This window comes from Poecilia formosa, unplaced genomic scaffold (assembly GCF_000485575.1).
Source record: "Poecilia formosa unplaced genomic scaffold, Poecilia_formosa-5.1.2 Scaffold147, whole genome shotgun sequence".
Classification (NCBI taxonomy): domain Eukaryota; kingdom Metazoa; phylum Chordata; class Actinopteri; order Cyprinodontiformes; family Poeciliidae; genus Poecilia; species Poecilia formosa.
Window position 1 is genome coordinate 607,006 of NW_006800086.1, and position 21,322 is coordinate 628,327.

The window sequence follows — 21,322 nt, forward strand, 5'->3', positions numbered from 1 at the left end:
CTAGGGGACAAGTTCCAGATGGTTGACCTACTGACCTAATGTAGCAGACGTTTAACTTCACACCGTGGGAAACGGGTCTTTTATTTGGTGTATGTAAACAACTGGTTTCAACTGTGAGTTCCTCTTTGGTTTGGTTCGGTTATGATGAGATACGGCTGTAAACACAGCAAGAGGAAATTATATTTAGTACAAGAGTTTATTCCTTTTCTTTTGTTTTTTTATTGCTGGAATTTCACAGATTGTGAATTTCATCTTGAAGCAGCAGCAGCGAGATGTTTTTGTCTGTGATTATGCGTCATTTCACGAAAAACAAAGCTGGTCACGATTACGCCATCCACTGCATCGCTGATGCACGGTTAACATGGTGGTGCAACAGTGACTCCTGAACTTCCTGCTGGCGGTATTCCACAAAAGTCACCCGCCCTCACCTGTGGTTTACAAACAAACAGGCCTGTGAAGTGTCTGATGCTGAAGCTCCTGACATTCCTTGATGTTGTTGATGATCTGCTCAGTCATTCTATGTAGGCACATTTTAATAGCTTGATCTCAGACCAGCAGGACTGGTATGTTCCTGGCTGTTTGGAGACAGGAGGACGTGAGGAGTGTCTCGCGGGTGGAGCAGGGACACTGATCAGTTTGGCCTTTTGGGAAGGAATGTGTTGTGGAGGGAGGAGGGGGTCAATGAAGAGCTCTGTGACCTACAAATGTCACCTGACCTCCCTGTCATGCATAGTCCAGTGCTGTCCGAACTTTCCCTGATGCCTTCTGGTTATGTCTTTTGTTTTTTTTTGGCTCGGATTGAAACGTCTGATTAGTTGTGTTTACGTAGTGTGAGCGCCTCATTAACTCACAGACGTGCAGCCACTCGCTCTGCTTGAACAGTTTGGTGTCAATGTTTCACACTTTTCCAGACCCGGTCATTAAAAAGTTCCCTAGAAAATCGGGCGGGATTTAGCAATGAAAACTTGAAAGAAAACAGAGACTGAAAAGCATGACACAAAGAAGGAAGGAGGCAAAGAAGAAAGGATGGAAGGAAAGAATAACGGAAGGGAGGAAGGAAAAATAGGACACAAGGAATGTGATAGGACGCTATAAAAGAAGTAAAGACTTAAAGGGAAAATAAAGGAAGGACAAAAGTTTGAAAGCTGAAAGACATAAAGGAAGCAAGAATGGAGGGAGAAAAGAATGAAAAGAAAGTGATTGCACGTGGATCAGTGGTAGAATAGGCGCCCCCATATACTGGATAGAGGAAGTGAGTGAGTGAGTGATAAAGGGAGAGAAGGTCACGAGGAAGAAAGGAGAAATATAGGAAAGACATCAAGGCAGGAGGAAACAGAGAAAAGATGGACACAAGGAAGGAAGAGAGGATTCAAAGAAGGAAGAAATGCATTAAACTAGGTTAAAAGACATAAACCACATAAATGTAAATATTACTCCATCTTCTATTTTTTTAATTTTATCAAAACCTGGAAAATGCTGAGATGAACTCCCGTCCTTTCCAGACTCTGGCTCTACAGTCACTGCCATGCGCTGTCATATGCTGCTGCTGTTCCTACTAAAATAGCCTCCAGTCCTCACAGACAAGTCACATGATGCTTATGTTATCCTTAGAGAGCCATAGTGCTGGGACCTCTCTGCATGTCCCAGCACTATGAGATGAGATTTACTTTCTATTATGCCACACTTGTTCTCTCCTCAAACAAACACTGCAACAAGATGGCGCATGCCTCGTCTGGGTTCAGTTACGTAAAGAAAGGACTCATTGCTTCTTGGACACACCAGATACACCAGTTCGTCTAGCTGCGGTTCCCTTGGAAACCTCCAAACCTCTTCCTAAAGTTGTATAAAGGGCACAATTAGCCAGGAAAGCCATGGAGATAAACACGCGTTCTCTTTCATGTCAACCAGTTCGTAAAGCAAGCTTAATTTAACAACCAAAAGCAATCTTTGTTGAAGCAGATGCTTTGGCCGTTTACTCGTCTCAAATGTTTGGATGAGTTGGCATGATGCACATGAGGAGACGTAACAACACGGAGGTCAGGTCTTGCCAATAATAAGTTAATGCAATGGATCAATGCTAGAATAAGCCTGAACATGTATGGTTGGTTTGGAGCTGCTGCCAGTAGAAGTTTCTTGGTTCTAGAGAAATAAAATGTCAGCATGTTTTCCAAAGTTGCATCAGAACAAACTGCCAGATTTCTGGAAAAATTTCCTCTAGACATTCATGACTAAGGTGAAATTGTGCAACCATAACACGCAATGCCACATTTATTGTCACAAAGGCAGAGATTTGATTATAAGGAGCTTGAATCCATTGACCAAATGTTTCATCGATTGGTTAATCTACCCAGAAATCCCTGGATAATGTTTTTGGAATTCGTCGCCTAACTTGGAATCATTTACAAAACTTCAGATCTCTGAAAAACATTTGTGACTCAACTCATTTACAGGGAATCAGACCTATTATCTTCCATGATGTTTGTTTTGAAACACTAGCTAGGACAGAGCCGACCAATCGCTGAATGACACGCAGATTCCTACGGGCAGGGGAATCTGTGGAGACTAATTTTGATGACAGACTTGAGAAACATAAGGTATTAGTTATAACTTGTATTAGTCCAGCTGTAGCACCCTGTTGGTTCTTTGAACTGCTAATCCACTACAGAGAAGGGATAGGTATTCCTAAATGTTCTCAACTCAAAGGTGAGGCCGGCTCTGCGACAGCTGAAACTGGCTCATGCATTGTTTCAATGATCCCGAGTTCAGAAGTTAATCTATATCAAAATGGCAGAATGGATCTGGGTTAGCAGTGGCCTTACCAAAATGCAAATCAAAACATGATCAAAATACTAACTTATTGAAATGTCACAAGCAAAACCCTTGCAAATTTAAGCATCTGATGGAACCTGAGTTGCCACTTCTCGCTCAGATATTTTAGGCATTCAGGCCAATACTTGGTGCAATGACCTTTGCCCGATAGGGCAAGTCTTTACAACATCTTGTCCAGTGTTCCGAGTCCTCTGCTGTTGTCTCTATAGCTCATCTCACAGGGTTTCTGTGGGATGTAGGTCTGTGGAATATATATTTTTGTTTAGTCGAACACTTCTGTGTTGATGTGGGAACATGTTTTGGATCATTAATCTGCTCAGAGACCCAGTAATGACGCCTTTTCCATTTTCCTCATTTTCTTCTCAGTTGCATCTCAGATTTTTATTTAATATCTCCTCGTCTCCTTCATGACACAACACCCTAAAAATTTGGAAGTGAAACGGGCCCACAGCATCATACATCATCTGCTGTACTCCATGGTATAGATGGTGTTTTTCTACTCAGTGTGGGTGGGCTAGTAATTGATTGTTTCACACCAATTCCACATGGAATGGATTTTTGTTTCACTCGAACGCTCAGTCCCAGTCTCGCATGACTAGAGCACACCTTTTTTTTTATTTATAATAAATAAATAAATTTTTTTTAAAAGTCCAAGTCAAATTTGGCAAACTCTTCACATTTATGTTTGCCATGGCAGATCAGAGAAAGCTTTTTATTTTTAAGGCATCACTCCCAATCAACCAGACGGCACTGCCCACAAATATCATAGAATTGTTGTTATGGAGACTTGTGACCCTGACATGATACTTCATGCTGCTTTTCTGGAGATCTGCCCAGCGTGTGGTGGCAAGATGGCTCCTTGACCTGCCTACGCGCTGTGGGTTTATGCTGTCCAGTCCAGTCACTTTGGAAGACGGATATCGGGGCTGGGTTTGACGTCAAACCCCAGGTAACAACTGTAGTTATTTAGTCGGGATTTCAATATGGCGACGCCCGTAGAGGTTGTTTGTATTGTAATATATCTTACAAGCGTCATTTTAAGCTTTATTTTCCAAACAACACTTTTAATTTGTTCAATTTACACGTAGCATAGATTTTACATGTGTGTCTTATGAAATAAACACATTTGAACTACATCCGTTTATGCGGCCATTTTGAAATGCAAAATCACTCAAAAGCTGAGGGCAGTCGGACATAGGAGGGCATTACTGTTAATTTTATTTTCGACAGGAAAGTGGGGATTTCCTAGTTCCGAGTACAAGTGGAATATAGCATAAGAGGGTCTTCTTCAGAAGAAGATTTAGATTTGATGTTATTGGCGGCTGGCAAACAACGAAATTTGTGTTTTGTTGCTACTTACTGGCTTAAGTCTTCTTCTTCGTGGTTTACCCCTATGGAACAGAAATGTTTTCTTTGAAGGTTCCTAGAAACTTTGTCCAACATTAAAAAAAGCATTAACTTTTTTTAAGTTTTTGTTGCGTGTATGTTAAAGATTTCTTTTAATGCAAGTCACCCTGAATTAAATAAAAAAGTTTAATTTTTCAAAAATTTCCGCGAAATCCCTGCTAATTCAATGCAAATGTAATTCATTTGAGGGTTTCCGACCACGCAGACCGTGCGGTTCCTGAGTTTCACTCCCCCGTGTCATCTGAAAGGTCCAGCCCCTACAAAGTGGCGGGTGCAGCGGCCACCCAGCTGTCAGATGGTGGGTGGGGCGAAGGAGGCTGAGGAGAAGGAGGAGGAGGACAGACAGGTAGAGGCAACTCCTTCATCACATCCATTTCTGTACAAGTCTCCTCCCTACCTACAGGTCCCTCGCTATCTCACGTACACACACACACACACACACACACACACACACACACACACACACACACAGAGGGGGTGTGTGTGTGCTCCAGCATCACTGGAGTGGTGTGCGGGCTGCTGCTGGAGGCACGTACTCACCGCCACGCACTGCGCTCCATCAGACACTCTTCCACGACCATGAGAGGCTGCTCCAGCCGATGCAAGTCCACGCAAAACCAGGGCAAGGCGGGTAAGACACGTCGCTGTTTTGTTTTGTTTTTGTTTTTGTTTTTTTTAATTATGATTATTATTACTACTACTATTATTTTTGAATCCGTGCGTTTAGCTGCGTTGTTGCTGTCATTTTAGCAAAAATACAGGAAGCGACCGTGGGGTCTACACGTCTCTTTAAGACGTAGCAGCGCTGCTGCTGCTGCTGGCGCTGCTTTCACCTTTCCCCTACATTTAGCATCTGACGATAATCTTTGCTGTTTACAGTACGCAGCCTGTTGGTAACATCAGCCTGGACCGCAACAGGGGATGGAGAGGCAGGCGGGTCGATCCGGGCTTCAGACTAACATGTTAGATTTATATTAATAAACGGAATATGGAAAGAAAAGAGAAATCAGGACGAGACGTTCCGTCTCAATGTAATCTTCGGTCTCGGTCGGTGGTTGTCATTGTCTCTGCGGCAAATATGATGGCTGTGTGGGGTTGTATGTGGTCGGATTGTTTACAGCTGTTTGTTGTTGTGATTGTGCGGCTCTTATTAGACTGGACCGCCGCGACGCAACACGTCCAGTCCAGTTACGTCATGCTGAAGCCCCTGATCCGGGCTTCGGAGCTGGATCCTTACTGAAGGGATACGGTTATCACACACTTCTATATTGGGAAGTGACTTGTCCGGGCTAAAAGGCAGCTAGCTGCAATCAGAGCCTGGCAGCTGCTGGGAGGAGGAGGAGGAGCTGAGCTCTGCTTCCTGTTCATGCTCTGGTGTAAACTATGCGAGACACCTCACTGAAGAATCTGTTTCCAACATAAATAGCTGCTCTAAAGTGCCTTAAAACAGCAGGCGTCAACCTTAACCTTTGACATTTTGTCACAGACGTCAGTGTTTTACCAAAAAGGAGTGCACAACTCTGCCTGGGTTTCGGTTTCAGCAGCAAGAACTGAGATAACTTGGTGCAGAATGTTAAGGCTAAATAAAAATCTTAAAAGTGTGGTGTGCTTTTGAATTCAGCCCTCTGAGTTAATGTGTTGTCGCATGGCCAGATTGAAAGCTCAGTCAGAGTGAACGGACAGCATTTTATCAGCTGTAAAGCTGTGGTGTGAGGTCTGGATCAGGGGTGGACAAAGTGACGGTCCGGGGGCCATTTGTGGCTCCTGAACAGGTTTAGTGCACACTCTGGTGTATTCCAGTCTGCTTGTGATAAAGCAGACTGGAATTCGAAAGTGTTTTTGAATGAAGACTGTTTTTATTGCTGAGAACTTCTTAAATTGAGACCAGAACAATAAGCCAACTGGATACATTTCCATGAACAAGGGAAACGCACAAAAATAATTTTAAATTGTGCATGTATGATCCATTTCCTACAAAAAACAAACAAAAAAATCATCCATGCTTAATGTATTGCTGAGTAAGTTTAAAAAAACAAAATTTTTGCTAGTTTTAGTTTTTAAAAATGATATTATATTTGGCCCCATATTACTTTTGGCTCATGTGACAAACAATTTCGACATTCCAGGTCTAGTCTTTAGCTGACTTAATTTTAACCACAACTTTGCTTTGATCTAACCAATGTTATTGTATCTGTGGCTGTAGATTAACTCAGACATCGACCTAAGATCATTTGCTAGTCCAACTGCTTTTTTTTCAGAAGACACTATTGTTTGCTCTGCTAAACTGCTAAAAAAAGAAAAAGAAAAACATGTTTCATGATAGAAATTATTTTGTTCTGAAATACTTTCATTTTTCTTGTTGATCCAGAATGATTTTTCCTCCCATCAATTTCTCTGTCCCAGTTAAAATAATTATGTATGTATTTAAAAAAAAAAGCATCCTAGCACCATGATGCTGCCACTACCTTGTTCTATGGTGACAGCAATTTTGTTTCAAAATAACGTTTATTTTTCATGTTGATTCAAAATGATATATCCTCCCATCAACTTGCAGCATTTTTTCTGTCCCTGCTTAAAAAAAAAAAGAAAGCAGAGCATTCACAGAGCATAATGCTGCCACCGCCGTGTTTGATGATGGAGGCAATTTTGTTCTGAAATTATTTCATTTTATATGTGGCTGAACTTTGACCTGAGCACACTTGTTCACATACAAATAAGACTATTTACCTCTCTCTAACAGCGATAGATTTTTTTTCTTGCCTCTTTCCCACAAATGATAGATTTAAGTTGTCATGGCGACAGGTCCTCCAGCGTTACTATGGCCCTCTTGGTCGCTTTATTGATCAATGCTCTCCCTGCCGGACCTGTCGGCTCAGCTGGACGGCCATGTCTTGGTTAGTTTGGAGCTGCATCGTAGTATTTCCCTCTTTGACAAAATGCATGTGTTCTTACTTTGTAAAATTCATGAAAATACATTAAAAGTTTGTAGATTTTATGAGAGTGCATGGACTAACAGCGTCTCAAGCCACCCCATTCAGCTACAGTCGAGACCATCAGATAAATAAAAAAAAAAACATGACCCACCAGATGAGCGCAGGCCGATAAGGGCCGTCTCAGTTTGTACAGGATCATAAAAGCTCTGCAGCATGTTTACTTTAGACAGCTGAAATTCTAAAAATATGTTGTGAGTCACGGGAGCCACTTTTCTTCCTGGACCCTATGAACCCGACTTAAATCATGGTCCGCCAGCAGTAAGGGAACGATGGATGTTGCAGTCATTTAATTAGAAACGCCTCCATCTCGCCACATTTAGGTCACAGGCTCTGCAGCTCCATCTGCGTGACTCTGAGCTTAATATAATCAGCGCAAAAGAAAAAGCACCAAACAGATAGGCCTACTAACCTGGAAACGTTCTTGCAGAAACGTTTGGTCCTGCTCGGGAGAAGTCCTGTCGCTGTGGTGTTTTCAGGTGGCTGCACTTGGCCCACACACACACACACACACACACACACACACACACACACACACACACACACTGAGGGTTTCTGTTCGCCCTGGATGGAGATAGATTCTGAGAAGCTCCTTGAAACAAAGCAGACATTTTATGAAGAAAAGATGTAATTGTATGTAGGTGTTGGAAATATGTCCTTTGTTTCAGCTTTGTTTAGGACATGCTGGTGTCAATGTGCAGTGATTATTAGCGCGCCTGATTGACAGCTGAAGGGAGTGCAATAGTGCCACCTAGTGTCGTTTGTCTGAAAGTGACGTGAGAAAGAAGTGCTAAGATTTTATGTAATGGGCCAAAAACAAATTTCAACATAACCGTGATGTGAAAAGAGAAAGAAGAGAAATGGACACACTTTCAGTCTGCTGCAGCTGCATTTGCAGTTAAAGGTGTTTGTACAAGGTATCTACCAAATTATAAATACTCTTTTCAGTATTTATTAAGAGGTTGAAAGGTTGAAAACTGCATCTTATTTTCCTTCTACTCCATCTATGTGCCACTTTGTTTTGGACTATGCCATTAAATCATGATAAACTACATTGAAGTTTGTAATTGTAACTTGAGTAAACTTCAAAAAGATTAAGCGATATGAATAGTTTGCAAGGTTTTACTGAGAAAAAAAACTTCAGCAGTTAAGAACTTACAACTTCTTATGTGTACCACGATTCAACCAGAATCACTCTCATAGCTGGAGTTTTTCTCCCTAGGCTCTCCAAGTATAAGCAGTGCTGAAAGATTAGCTCGGATTTTAAAAGGTTAGCATTTCATTCAGCAAAGATATTGTTGTTGAATCAGGCGAATGTTGTCTGGCGTCACGTCTGATGTAATGTCAACAGAAAACCACTGTGCTTGGATAACACAATCTCAAATACAATGAGGTGCTGTAGCAACACAGGAAAGCAGGTTTCCTCATAAGCTCAGAGACGGCCAGGAGTTTCTATTTGTGACTCCCTACTTGTGGATGTTTTATATTGTAGTTCTTCCCCTTCCTGGCTAGATTTCACTTTGGTTGTAGAGTCCATCAGAGGAAGCTGCAAGTTGTTTCTCTTTTTGCTCAAAAACTGCCTGCAGGTTCTCTGTTTTACTTCTAACACAGTTTATGGTGCCAGAGTCTTGGCTTCTTTGCCAGAGTTTTGAGTTTCAGAAGTGTCCATCTTGGCTTGGTTTATTGGAGCTTCCAGTTCAGCGGCAGCTTTCGTCGCTGCCGTTCTCCTTTTCTCATATTCAGATTTCCTAGACAGCTTTTTCTCCACTTGCTGATCCTCGTCTTGTTGCGTTTCAGAGATCATTTCTTTTTCAGTTTCATCTGTATAAATCAAATTTTTGAAGGTGGCTGTCTGATTCTCAGCTGTTTCTGTCATTTAAACGTCTTGTTGTTCAGAGTTTTCTCCAGAAATCTTTTGATTATTGAAGGTTTCCAGCTCAGAGACCGCTTTCATTTCCCGGTTCTCTCTCCTTTTCTCACATGTAGATTTCTTAGAGGGCTCCTTCTCCTCTTGCTGATCTTCATTTTGTTGTGTTTCAGAGGCCATTTCTTCTTTAGCGACTTGGAGTATTTTAAGGATCATCGTTTCGTCTGCATAAATATAATTTATGAATTTGACTATCTGATCCTCAACTCTTTTCCAGAATGAAACTTTTCTCCCACCTGAGCTGTGGATTTCTGCATCCCGTCCAAAGTTACCCAGAGCTTCTTGGCAGCATCTCTGATTAATGCGCTCCTTTGGCTAGCTCGTCATTCCTTTTTGTGTGCCATGTCTTTATGGGTTTGCAGTCAGGCCAAAATTCTTCCATTTTCTGATGAAAGATTAGATGGAGCTCTGTGAGATTTCAAAGGTAGTCATATTGTTTGATAACTCTTAAATGCTTTTGATCTTCTCCACATCTTTCTCCCTGACCTAATGTGTTTTTTGGGTTTTCTAATATTCTTTGACAAATGTCTGTGCCCTTCGCAGATCAGCTACATTTGCAGATTAATTCACATAAATGTGGACTCTATCTACTAATTGTGTAACTTCTTAGGACAGTGGGTTAAACTCATTGTGTCGACATCACATTTAATTAAATACATTAAATTAAATCTGCAATTACAGAAACAATACAGATGCAGATGCAATTGTATCTGTAATTGTATCAAAATATGTTTCTGCAAAGCACTGGCACATAAAGAGGCTGAATCAAAATACATGTCATTTTTCAAAATTTAATTTGTATAAAAGAATTTTACAAACCATGTTTTGTTTTCTTTCCTTTATATAGTTATGTTTTACTTTGTCCAAGTCAAGCACGATATAAAATTGAATAAACCCTGTTGTTGTAATCTAACGACATTAGAAAATATCTTGATCATATTTTTGCTGGCAGTGCACATTGTACATTTTATCTAACGTCAACCTGTTGCCTTACTAGTCCTATCTGTGCTTATCCTGGTGTTATAATAGTTTATGGCTGAATGGGTCTGTCATGTTATTCAAGGTTCATCAGTCAAATTAATTACTGCTCCCAATCCAACTAAAGTGCTTTTCTCTGTACGTATTCTATGGGTGAACAGGAAGAAATGTTGCGCCTATACTTCCGTCGTTACGGTCTAGTATGGCAAGTCAAATTGCATTTCATTGCTCGGAGGAGAATTGGATTAACTTTTCTAGTCAAGTCTGTGCACACACAAAAAAAAGGATTTTTACTTTAGTTCCAATTTGCTCGTGATTATCATTTACATATAGATTTATAAATTTGGCAGTAAATAGAGAGGATTTCATGGAACGGCATTGTTACAAAGAAGATAAGTTTAAATTAGGGAAAATGTGTGAAGTAGCTGGATACAAATTGTGTATTCCATTGGATATATTAGCATTTTCTTGGTTGTAATGTAAATTTTGACTTTAAAAATTCTATTTATAATACAAAAAGAAGTAGGCTTTATTGTGCTACATACGGGGAATTTAGGTGTAACAGCAGCATCAGATATATTAAAGTTCACAATATTTTGGCGAAGAGTAAATGACATTGCTGTTTGTTTCACAGAAAAAAACTTTATTTCCGATTAAATTTGCTACATTTTTATTAATTTTTTTAAGTTCTTGAAAAAAAAAATTACGTAAGGTGGAGTCCCTTGTTTGTCCTGAAACTTGGCCATATATTATAGCTGCTGATTCTGAAAAAGTAAAGGTTGGAGTTTGTGATTAAATGTTAATATATCTTGCCATACTGAGTCGCCGGTGTTAGGTCCCATTGAAGCGAAACTGAGCACGTGACCACAACACTAACCGGGGGGAGAGAGAGTGAGAGCGCGAGCGGCAGTTGCGGGTCTGTTTCCATCTGAACTGAGCCGCGCGGATGAAACACCGGTCACCTTCGGAGCAGCATCACGGGAAGCTTCCCCGGGTCAGTGTCCCCGCTGCGGCCGCCTCAGCCTCACAGCAGAGCGACATGGAGGACAAATCCACGTTCAGTCCACGGGAACTCACCCAAAACCCTTTGAAGAAGATATGGATGCCAAATAAAAATGGCCTTCCTGAAAAACACATTTCTCATCGAAGGGGTGCGTATAGACGACGTGGCGACAGTTGCTAGGTTAGCGTTACCATTGCTGGCTCTTTAACGAGACGCGTATGTTGGTGAACTCGCCCTTTAATGATGAATTAGCGCTGCGTCAGTCAGTCTGTTTTGAAGCGTGTGTTGGGGGGGAACAGTGTGCAGAGTTCAGATGCAGCGCTGCCGCTCCAGCAATCTGGCTCGCACGGTTATGTAAGGATTCACATAATGTTCCCCGCAGATGAGATGTGCTCCCGCCGAGGAGAAAAGACCCGCTTCTGTTAATCTCTGCCTCGCTTCTGCGCCAGGCGAAGCCCCAGAAGTTGACAGACAGGAACTGTTTGTTTTGCATTCATGCGGAAGACTTGCCGTGTGATAGTCACTCGTTTTTATCTGCTCACAGACTGTGGCGGGCCACAGAGTGGTTTAAAATGTCGCGACATTTTATATCTTTATCTTACTGACTAGCCTGAAGTTAGCACCCGACTCAGCAGGCTGTTCTGGTGCTTGGCTTCAGCCAGCCCAAAGCAAAAGCAAACTAAGCGTCTGTTTAGGACCGTCGGGGTCCCTGAAAGTGGATATAAACCTAAACACTTTAAATTCATAGGTAAGTTTATAAGAGTGAAAAATTTGTAGAAATTTGGATCGAATTCTGCTTTGGGCTGCACATAATTTCGGACAGCTTCTGTACTTTTGTTAAGCTGCAGTTCAAGATTAATATATATATATTTTTAAAATCTAACCATAAGTGAATATTTTTACTCTGTAAAACCTTTATTAATTTGGTGAAAACACACAGAGAGTGAGTTCTTTTAACTTTGAAACACTTTAGGAGAAGCCCTCTTAAACCAGTACAACCTATGAAATTTATAAAAAAGTATGAAGCCTCTGTTGTTTCTAATAAAATTTTGATCTACGGGGCTAACCAGAAGTTGCTTTAATCAGACACTGAATCAGACGCGAACGTCGGAGCCGCTCTGTAGGATCTGCTGAGGTGGAGTGACGTTACCGGCTGGTTGGGCGTGCAACAAAAGCAAAGCTAGATACAGATTTCAGAAAGCCGGTGTGACAAGTACTCCGTGTCTCACAATGACAAAGAAACGAACCATGCAAACTATGCGCTCTCTGACCGGGTAATAAGGGCCCCGATGGTGAAAGCTGCTCCTCGCCTTCCTGATGTAGCGTTTCACAACCATAGCGACACGTCCTGGAAACAAAGTGACCTCTGCTCCTTGACCAGCCCTCATAAAAATAAAAAATAAAAACATTCTAGCATGAGATATTTTCCTTTTAATTACACATGATGAAAGGGAATAATTAAGCATGCAGTAAAAGTGTACCGGCATTTACTTTTTTATAGCTGGGGAAGATAATTGGAGTGATTACCCTTGTGTTTTCAGGCTGAAAGCATTTTTTTATGTCTTCCATACTCATAAAACGTGATGACAGAGGTTTTCTCTTTCCCTCCGTTGTTCTAGTATGTATGACCAACTGTCCCACCCTGATCGTCACTGTGGGCCTGCCTGCAAGAGGAAAGACCTACATCTCCAAGAAGCTGACCCGCTACCTGAACTGGATTGGCGTGCCGACCAGAGGTACTAACTTCCAGTGACTCAGACATTTTGGGGCTGGGAAGGTTTTGGTTCCTCGCTTCTGGATAGTTGTCTTAATCTCACTGCCACTCACATGAAAATAAAGACGTTTGTCTTTGAAGTCACCTTTCATTTAAAAAAAAAAAATAAAAATTGTCCAAATAAAACAGATGAGAATATACAAATACATGTGCAGCTCAGGATAAAACTAAGAGCCCACTGCACTGACCCCCATTGATATTCCACCAAATATTGACCTCTGAACTCTTCCTGAGTTAAAACATTACTTTTGTTGTTTCTAAATGAATATGAACTTGTTTTCTTTGCATTATTTCAGGTCTGAAAGCACTGCAACTTTTGTGTTATTTTGACAATTTCTCATTTTCTGAAAATAAATACTAAATGTTTGCTTGGAATTTCAGAGACATGTTGTCAGTAGTTGAGAGAATAAAATAATGTTTATTTTACTCAAATATTTACATATAAAAAATTATCTTCTTTTAAAGAGAATTTTGTTCACATAAACTTCATAATTCATTGTTTTTGTTGTTTCTGTTGTTTTGTTTATTTTGGATATTTAAAACGTCTTCCAGCTCCAGTATTAAGTGTTTGTTAGAATTTGACAAAAATATAGGGTGGTGGTAATGTAGGCTTTTAAATCCAGAAGTACCATCTGGGATCATCAAAAAGAAGCACTTTATCTCTCCAAAGTTAAAGGGACAGACACTCTAGCGCCACACAGTGTCCATCTGTGCACATCCGTGACGACTTCTCGGCGTTTTCATCCACGGTGAACAGAGGCGAACTTATCAGAGACAGGGAACTCCAGCTGTACAAACATCAGAAAGTATTTATTTGTTTTCCTGTTCTTTTTTTTCTCCAGAGTTCAATGTTGGACAATACCGGAGGGAGTTCCTGAAGATCTACGAGTCCTTTGAGTTTTTCCGTCCCGACAACGAGGAAGGGTTGAAGATCAGAAGGTATAATCCGTAGCCGTCGCTATGCTAACGTTTTTTTTGTTTTTCTTCTTCTTAAGCAGCAAATATACGAATGTCTGCTTTGTGTTTGCAGGCAGTGTGCTTCAGCGGCTCTGAATGACGTGCGACAATATTTAACAGAGGAAGGAGGCCAAGTCGCTGTATGTTAAAACTTTTCTTTGTTTTTATGCATTAAGAGACTCGCCTGAAACTGCAGTTTCTGTTTGGCAGGTTTTTGATGCAACAAACACCACCAGAGAGAGAAGGGACACCATCCTGGAGTTTGCAGAACAGAATGGTTTTAAGGTGAAACCTCCTGTCGTAAAGCCTGCAGTAAATCGATTCAAAATTTACATGAACTCAGTAATTTCCTTTCTAATGATTCTAATTCCTTGGAGGTCGATTTTCGCTTGCAAAAATGTGTGTGGTTTTCATTTTTTTGTTTTATTTATTGTTTTTGCTCGTTTTGTTCATTTATTTTTGGTTCTTCCCGTTCCGGTGTTAAGCGTTCTTTACAAAATTGAAGTTTGTTGATCTTTAAGAGAGTTGATTTATTTGAATTTCTTGAAAAAGGTCTGGAAGAAGCAGTATTAGCCTTTATTGTGATAATTCCTGGCATCATTTATTGTCCAGTAAAATTTGTGATCATGGCTGTCATGTAAAGATGTAAAGTGAATGTTTCTAATGGTGGCTGCACTGAACCTGTTTTTTCTCCCTCTTCTTCTAGGCTTTTTTTGTAGAGTCGGTGTGTGAAGACCCTGAAGTCATTCAGGAAAACATCGTTGTAAGTAGCGGCTTTGCAGAAGCCCCTCTCCTTCATGTTTCTCATATATTTAGCCACAGTTTCCATGTTCCTGCTGAAGAAAATCTAATCTACACCACAATAATACTTTTTTTTTGATGCGTCACATAAAATCCTAATGAGAAACTGTGATATGAAGTGACAAAACGTGAAAAAGGTGATGATTTGTTTTTTTCTTTTTAAAAAATTTTTTTTTCAGCAAGTAAAGTTGGGAAGCCCCGATTACACTAACTGCAACACGGAAGAAGCGGTGGAGGATTTCATGAAGAGGATAAAGTGCTATGAAAACTCTTACGAGACGCTGGACGAGGTCTTGGACAGGTCAGGACCAACAATGACATCCAACGAGACTTGACCGGTTCGCAGTCGGCCGTTTGACTCGAAGCTATGAAAGCCGAGCCAACTTACCGTCGTCTCCTTTCAGGGATCTCTCCTTCATCAAGATTATGGATGTCGGCCAGCGCTACCTGGTCAACAGGGTGCTGGACCACGTCCAGAGCCGGATCGTCTACTACCTCATGAACATCCACATCACGCCGCGCTCCATCTACCTGTGTCGCCACGGAGAAAGCGAGCTCAACGTCAAGGGTCGGATCGGAGGCGACTCGGGTCTCACGCCGAGGGGGAAAGAGGTAGAAGAGAAGAAGTCCTCAGAAATGTAGCCTGAAGTCTAGGAGAGTAAAACAAACGTCCTTCTTCTCCGTCCAGTTTGCTAAGAAGCTGAACCAGTTCATCCAGACGCAGGAAATAAGCGAGCTGAAGGTTTGGACCAGCCAGATGAAGAGAACCATCCAGACGGCAGAGGCCCTCAACGCCCCCTACGAGCAGTGGAAGGTCCTCAACGAGATCGACGCGGTGAGTTCACCTCATCGCTTCCCTTCTCTGAACTTCAGTTGTGTATTAAAGAGTGATTTCAGGTTTGGACCATCGGGCTAACGGTAGAGCAGCCATCCAGGGTTCGATTCCCAATCCTTTAGCAGCTTTGCTTCATGTTTTTTTTTTTTTTTTTTTTTTACCACATGAAATTCCTGTGAATAAAGGCTACACAATCTTTTTTGTAGTGAGAAATAATGGCCACAACACAGTCTACGCGTTGTAATCTTCATGCTGTCGATGGTCGTACCATTTGCCAAAAACCTTCAGAAATAAATTTTTTCTTCAAATAGTTTCAAGAGTTTCGTTAAAAACTGTGTTGAAAGGGATTTCTGTTCAGATTAGAATCATCAAATTTAGTGTAGATGTGTAAGATTTAACACCACAGAGGATCAAATGTTTGTCTAGATTTCACCAAAAACAGTGAAATACTCCTTTAATCTAGAGCTAAATCACAATCTTTCAATCAGATACGAACTTCAGTGACATTAGCACCACAATATTTTCTTCTTGTGCTCTTTATTAAATAGAACAAGCATCAATTGACTGAAAATGTCAATAAGTAATACAGTATTTGGTAGAAATTACCATAAGGGACCATCAGGTGCTGTTTTCATAGTTCTGTTTGTAAGTAACTTGTTTTATCCATTTTATTTTTTTTATTCAATGTGTGTGGTAATTTTTAGGGTGTATGTGAGGAGATGATGTACGAGGAGATCCAGGAAAATTATCCCCTGGAGTTTGCCCTGAGGGACCAGGACAAATACCGCTATCGCTATCCAAAAGGAGAGGTCAGAGTTTTGTGTGATTCTTGTCTTTTTTATTTTATTTTATTTTTTTTACCTGCAAACATTTGATGTCCTTAAAAGCGGTGAAGCAATTCACTGTTTGCATTCATTCACAGTAATATTTAAAGCTTCCTGAACCAGTCGGAGTCATCAGTTACAGCATTTTGTTCTGAATTGAAATAAAAAAAGTGACACTTTGTAAGTTTAGAGTTTTACTGCTGACTTGCAAGACGATTTCTGCTCATTTTGGATGTTTGCTGTGGGCTTCTGCTCCCCTTATCGGAGCCAAACTGTGGAACGTTTGTGGGCCCACGTTTCTGTGGGTAGTGAGGCGACTTTAAAACCTGCCTCTGTTAACTCAAATGGCATCAGAACCAACCGATGAGTCCTCATAAGAACGTTAGGGAAATAATAATTTTAATATGTTTATGTTAATTTGAAGACCTTTGTAATCGTATCTCAGTTTGTCGCTGATCGTCTCGGCTGATGGTTCACATGTAAACATATTGATGGAAAGTTGAGTGAAAGAAGAATAAAAAGATGCACAAGCAACAGGATTAACTTTTCAAACATATTTTAATTACTGATATGCATCTGCGCATTGGCAGCCAATAAAAATATTAGGGCTAATGCGATTAATCGGCTTAATTGTGATTAATCGTCAACTAATTTAGCAATTGATTAATTGTTAACTGGAGTAAACAGACTAAAAAAAACATGTTTGTTGAAAAAACTACACACTTAAAGCAGTAACTATGCCCAAACTGTATAAATATATTTATATATATATTTTGCATTTAAGATAAAAAAATTTAAATATGTTCTTCCCAGACCTTTAGTAGCTTTAGTTTCACTTGGTCCAAAACCTGGAAAAACCTAAATCTGCTATTAAGCATCTTTTGCTTTCCAATTATGAATCAAATTATTTATTAATCCAATTATTTATCCAAATAAAATAATCACTTACTAAAATATAGCTTAGTTGCAGCCCTAAAAGATATGCATAGACAGAAATCTTTAGACATACTTTACATAAAATGATGAATGAACTTGTGGTTTTTGTCCACTGTCTACATTTGAGTGACTCCGACTCAGTTCAGTTCTCCTTTGTTAATACAGTAACCACATTGCAAACATATTATTCAAATAGCTCTGCTAATGAGACTCTGCTTGGACATTCGGCCTCCAAGGCGGCTTTAGCTAAACACGAGACTGCAGTAACCAAAGATTTCACATCAGTGGCTTTCTCGCTGAACGCCCGTCCGCCCGGTCAGCTCTCGCCTTCTATTACCCCTCCATTAATCTCCCAGGCGAAGACGGATCCGGTCATTATTGTCCATTTTCCACCTCCTCCGATGTTTAGTCTGTTTACCTTTACTGAGAAAGCCTCACTCTGCAGATTTTCCTTCCGCTTCTGACTGATGACCTGATTAGCCTCTCTGAATATTTTTGCCACGCTCAGTCCTACGAGGACCTGGTGCAGCGCCTGGAGCCCGTCATCATGGAGCTGGAGAGGCAGGAGAACGTGCTGGTCATCTGCCACCAGGCGGTCATGCGCTGTCTGCTGGCCTACTTCCTGGACAAGACGGCAGGTGGGTGCTTGAGGAAGTCAAACATAAAATAAAACCAGTGAAACGTTGTGGGGGAAATAACCAAAACCGAATTATGTGCAAATGACACATTTGTTTGGGTTTTGTAAGGAAACTAGAACATTTTGTTTAAAAATAAATGCTGGTCATATTTATGCTGTTAAGTAGGGGTGTCCAACGTGTGGCTCCAATTTCCAAAGTCTTGCTCTCTCTCGCTCACTCACAGGCTGAATGAACGACAGACATGGCTCAACATGTCACATAAAATACAGATTTCCTCCGTTTGTTGACGACCCAGTAGTGCTAAGTTGTGACATTTATTTTTCCTGAAAATCCTCCAATCCTGGCAGCCAGAAGACGTACGAATCAAGTCTGAAAAATGATTCCAGATCCTTCATAAGGCGAATTTGAAAGCTATATCAAGAAATATTTAAATGTGTCATGTGAAATTAAGTGAAGTCAAATTCTTTTAACTTATATATATATATATATATTTTTTTTTAAGAATGTAGTTAAAATGTCTGTATTGATGGACACAGGAAGCGAGGGGTGCTTCTGCTGGTTTCATTCGTCTGATTTCTGTCTGTACAGAGGAGCTGCCGTACCTGAAGTGCCCACTGCACACCGTGCTGAAGCTGACCCCCGTGGCCTACGGTAGGGCTGCCATCTTTGTGCTCAATATGCTTAACAAATGAAAAAGGTCAATTGCTTTACCAACAAATATCCGTCATCACAGGCTGTAAAGTGGAGTCCATCAGCCTCAACGTGGACGCAGTCAACACGCACAGAGAAAAACCAGAGGTGGGTTACGTGACGCTGTTATTCGTAGTCTCAGTTGTGTCGTTTGTCTGCAGGGTGCAAACACACTGAATGTGTTCAAAGCTCCCTTTAAAGCTGACAGAAAACATTTGGCACCATTTTAAACTTTACTAATAAAGCCTCAAGATGCTTTAGCTCTCGAAATGAAATGCATAATATTTAGCGTTTTCCTGTTGGCTCACAGCTAATTGTCAATGAAGGAAGAAAAAAAACATTTAAAGAACCAAACGTGGAAGAGTTATTTATGGTTTCAAATTGTGTGTTAATGTGTGTATGTAGTGTATCTCTTGTTTCCCTTGTGTTTGATTCCTCCACCTCTTTGTTTTTGTTTTTTGTGTGTTTGTTTTTTTTATCAAACAGAACGTAGATGTGACACGGATGTCAGAGGAGGCTTTGATTACAGTGCCAGGTCACCAGTGAGGCAGTTAGCGCTCTCCGACACCTTCTACTCTTTCCCTCCTTTAGCCTCGATTACGCACAATGATCCTTTATGGCGCACAAAATGCACACTTTAAAAACCTTGATTGAACCTCTTTTCTTTGGTCTTTCTTTTTTTTGTTGTTTTTTTTCTTCCACTTGCATTTAAAGGCGTGGTGACGATGGTAAATAAGCAGACTCCGGTTGCTAATCTTTGGGGGTTTTCTTTTAATCCTGCCTCGCCGTGCTCGCTCTCCCATTCTTAGAGAATGAACGAAAAGCTTCTTAAATGACGCTGCACTCCAAACCCTGAAGCAATGAAGCTCCGGCACCCAGTCTGAAGAAGCACCTTTCATGTGTAGCAAAAATCCTGTCTGAACATCTTAGCGATGTTTTACTGGTGCCTCAAAGTTTTTAACAAAACTCTAATCTACCTACACGACATTGCAGATTATTTTTTTTCTTAACAATCTTTAACTTATTAGAATGTGAAACAGTGTTAAGTCAAAAATGCTGGATTTATGTAGCTGTGATAATGTGAACGATCTTGAAGGATATTCATATCAGTTATCAGAATTAAAAGGAATATTTTTGTTTTGCTGTTTGTAAATAAACTTCACCCAAACATCCTCTGATTCCTGCCAAACTCTCCTTGTGCTTCTTTTTTTTTAAGTTTCCATTGACAGCTGATTTGTTTCAGACATAAGTACAGAAAAACATAAATCAAACAATCACTAGAGAAAAAAAATGACACCTGTTTTTTGTGTGTGTGTGTGTGTGTACTAGTTTTAGACCTCCTGTTTTATGATTTGGTCTAGAGGTCAGAACTGATGTAGAAAAACTATCTGAAAGCTCAACTTACAATATCCACTGGTGTTCCCCAAGGAGCTACATTAGCCACCATTTTCTTTTGTATTTTACTTTTTCGTTTTAAGACAAAAGCCATTTTGTCTTTATTTAAAGGCAAATAATAAGTTGGGGGCAAAATACACTTAAGTGTTTTTTATACAGCAGCACCTTCCTTATGTCAAGCTGCAGAACTTTTATAAAAAGCTTTTCACTCACGGTGTTGAGTTTATTAAATATGGTTGTAAATATTTAGCATCATCCTAATTTATATTTTGAGTAATTGTTTAGTTTTGCCTTAAAAAAAAACAAAAAAACTTTTCTGACAAAGCTCAAAACGTGCTTCAGTTCATGCATATGACATTTTGACCAGGTCTGCCTGGGGTTATTGATAAAATTAAAGGTTATTATATTAAATTTTTAAACCAGATTTCTAAAAAGGCTACTTTGAGATAAATAAAAAAAATTGCCATATACTTGACGGACTCCCCAGACCAAGTACTGCTTCCCTCTGAGGACTCGGATGTTTCCCGGTCATTCATATGCAGAGCTTCCTCTGGGCTTGGATGACAGAGCGGCTGTCTCTGGGCCTGAACAGAGTCCTCTCTGTGTCCAGAACAGACACCCGTCTGCTCAGAGAGGAGCGTCTCATGAATTATGCTCGGCATTTAGCTTCAACATGTAAATATTTTAACGGGAGCTTTGATTACTTTAATGGCAGCAAAGACTTTTCTTCTTTTGTCTTGTAAAAAAAAATAAAAAAATCCCATTTCCAATTGTGTGGCGTATTTAAAAAATAAAAACAATTGAAGGTGTCAAACTGCTCTGGATTTTGTCCTCCGTTGCACCAAACTAACTCAACAGACATGAATGATTTCATTGGCTGACAAAGTGTTGGATATGAAAGCCCATCTGACCCCGCCTCATTCCTCCTTCCAGAACGTTGACATCCATCGTACCACTCAAGACGCCCTGCAGACCGTCCCTGCTCACCTCTGATGCCTGGGCTGGAATCGGATGATACTGAAGTTGAATCCTCTTCCCCCCCAGTGAACTCCCTGCCCCCTTGACCCCTACCAGTCTTGTGTGTTTCTCACATTTCCAGTCACTGGTGACCCATTGATTGGGTGGACAACATGCCACACTGCCACAACCCGTAGCTCTTCCTGTGTCCTTTGTTTGTCCTGTTCGAATTTAAGGAGGAACGTTTGACCTTTATGACCCGGATGTTCATATCGTAAACACTCGGCTCACGGCGGTCAGTAAATTTGCTGACCGCCGTCAGCAAATTTACGGCTGACGGCGGTCAGCCGTAAATTTGCCGCACAACACCAGACAACACAA

The 21,322-nt window shown here is 40.7% G+C and overlaps 1 protein-coding gene across 5 annotated transcripts; it reads left to right on the forward strand.

The window, feature by feature from the left end:
- The first annotated feature begins 4,577 nt into the window (after positions 1–4,577).
- Positions 4,578–21,045, forward strand: pfkfb4a (6-phosphofructo-2-kinase/fructose-2,6-biphosphatase 4a). Of its 5 annotated transcripts, XM_016677085.1 has the most exons (15): positions 4,642–4,658; positions 4,689–4,867; positions 12,754–12,870; positions 13,751–13,847; positions 13,939–14,005; positions 14,076–14,150; positions 14,572–14,628; positions 14,846–14,967; positions 15,071–15,278; positions 15,355–15,501; positions 16,206–16,310; positions 17,770–17,899; positions 18,488–18,550; positions 18,633–18,697; positions 19,076–19,767. In XM_016677085.1, exons 2-15 carry the CDS (start codon positions 4,816–4,818, stop codon positions 19,133–19,135), a joined length of 1,365 nt encoding a protein of 454 aa, XP_016532571.1. In that variant the 5' UTR covers positions 4,642–4,658; positions 4,689–4,815; the 3' UTR covers positions 19,136–19,767. The 5 variants fall into 5 exon arrangements, with proteins under 5 accessions (XP_007563439.1, XP_007563438.1, XP_016532571.1 ...); XM_007563377.2 differs by lacking the exon at positions 19,076–19,767 and adding an exon at positions 20,918–21,045 and having other exon boundaries at positions 4,578–4,867; XM_007563376.2 differs by having other exon boundaries at positions 4,579–4,867.
- The last annotated feature ends 277 nt before the right edge of the window (positions 21,046–21,322 follow it).

Coding starts and splice junctions, on each gene's coding strand:
- pfkfb4a (XM_007563375.2), top strand. CDS start 11,078: ATGAAACACCGGTCACCTTCGGAGCAGCATCACGGGAAGCTTCCCCGG. Junction 11,283..12,753: donor ACACATTTCTCATCGAAGGG/GTGCGTATAGAC, acceptor CCGTTGTTCTAG/TATGTATGACCAACTGTCCC. Junction 14,006..14,075: donor AGGAAGGAGGCCAAGTCGCT/GTATGTTAAAAC, acceptor TCTGTTTGGCAG/GTTTTTGATGCAACAAACAC.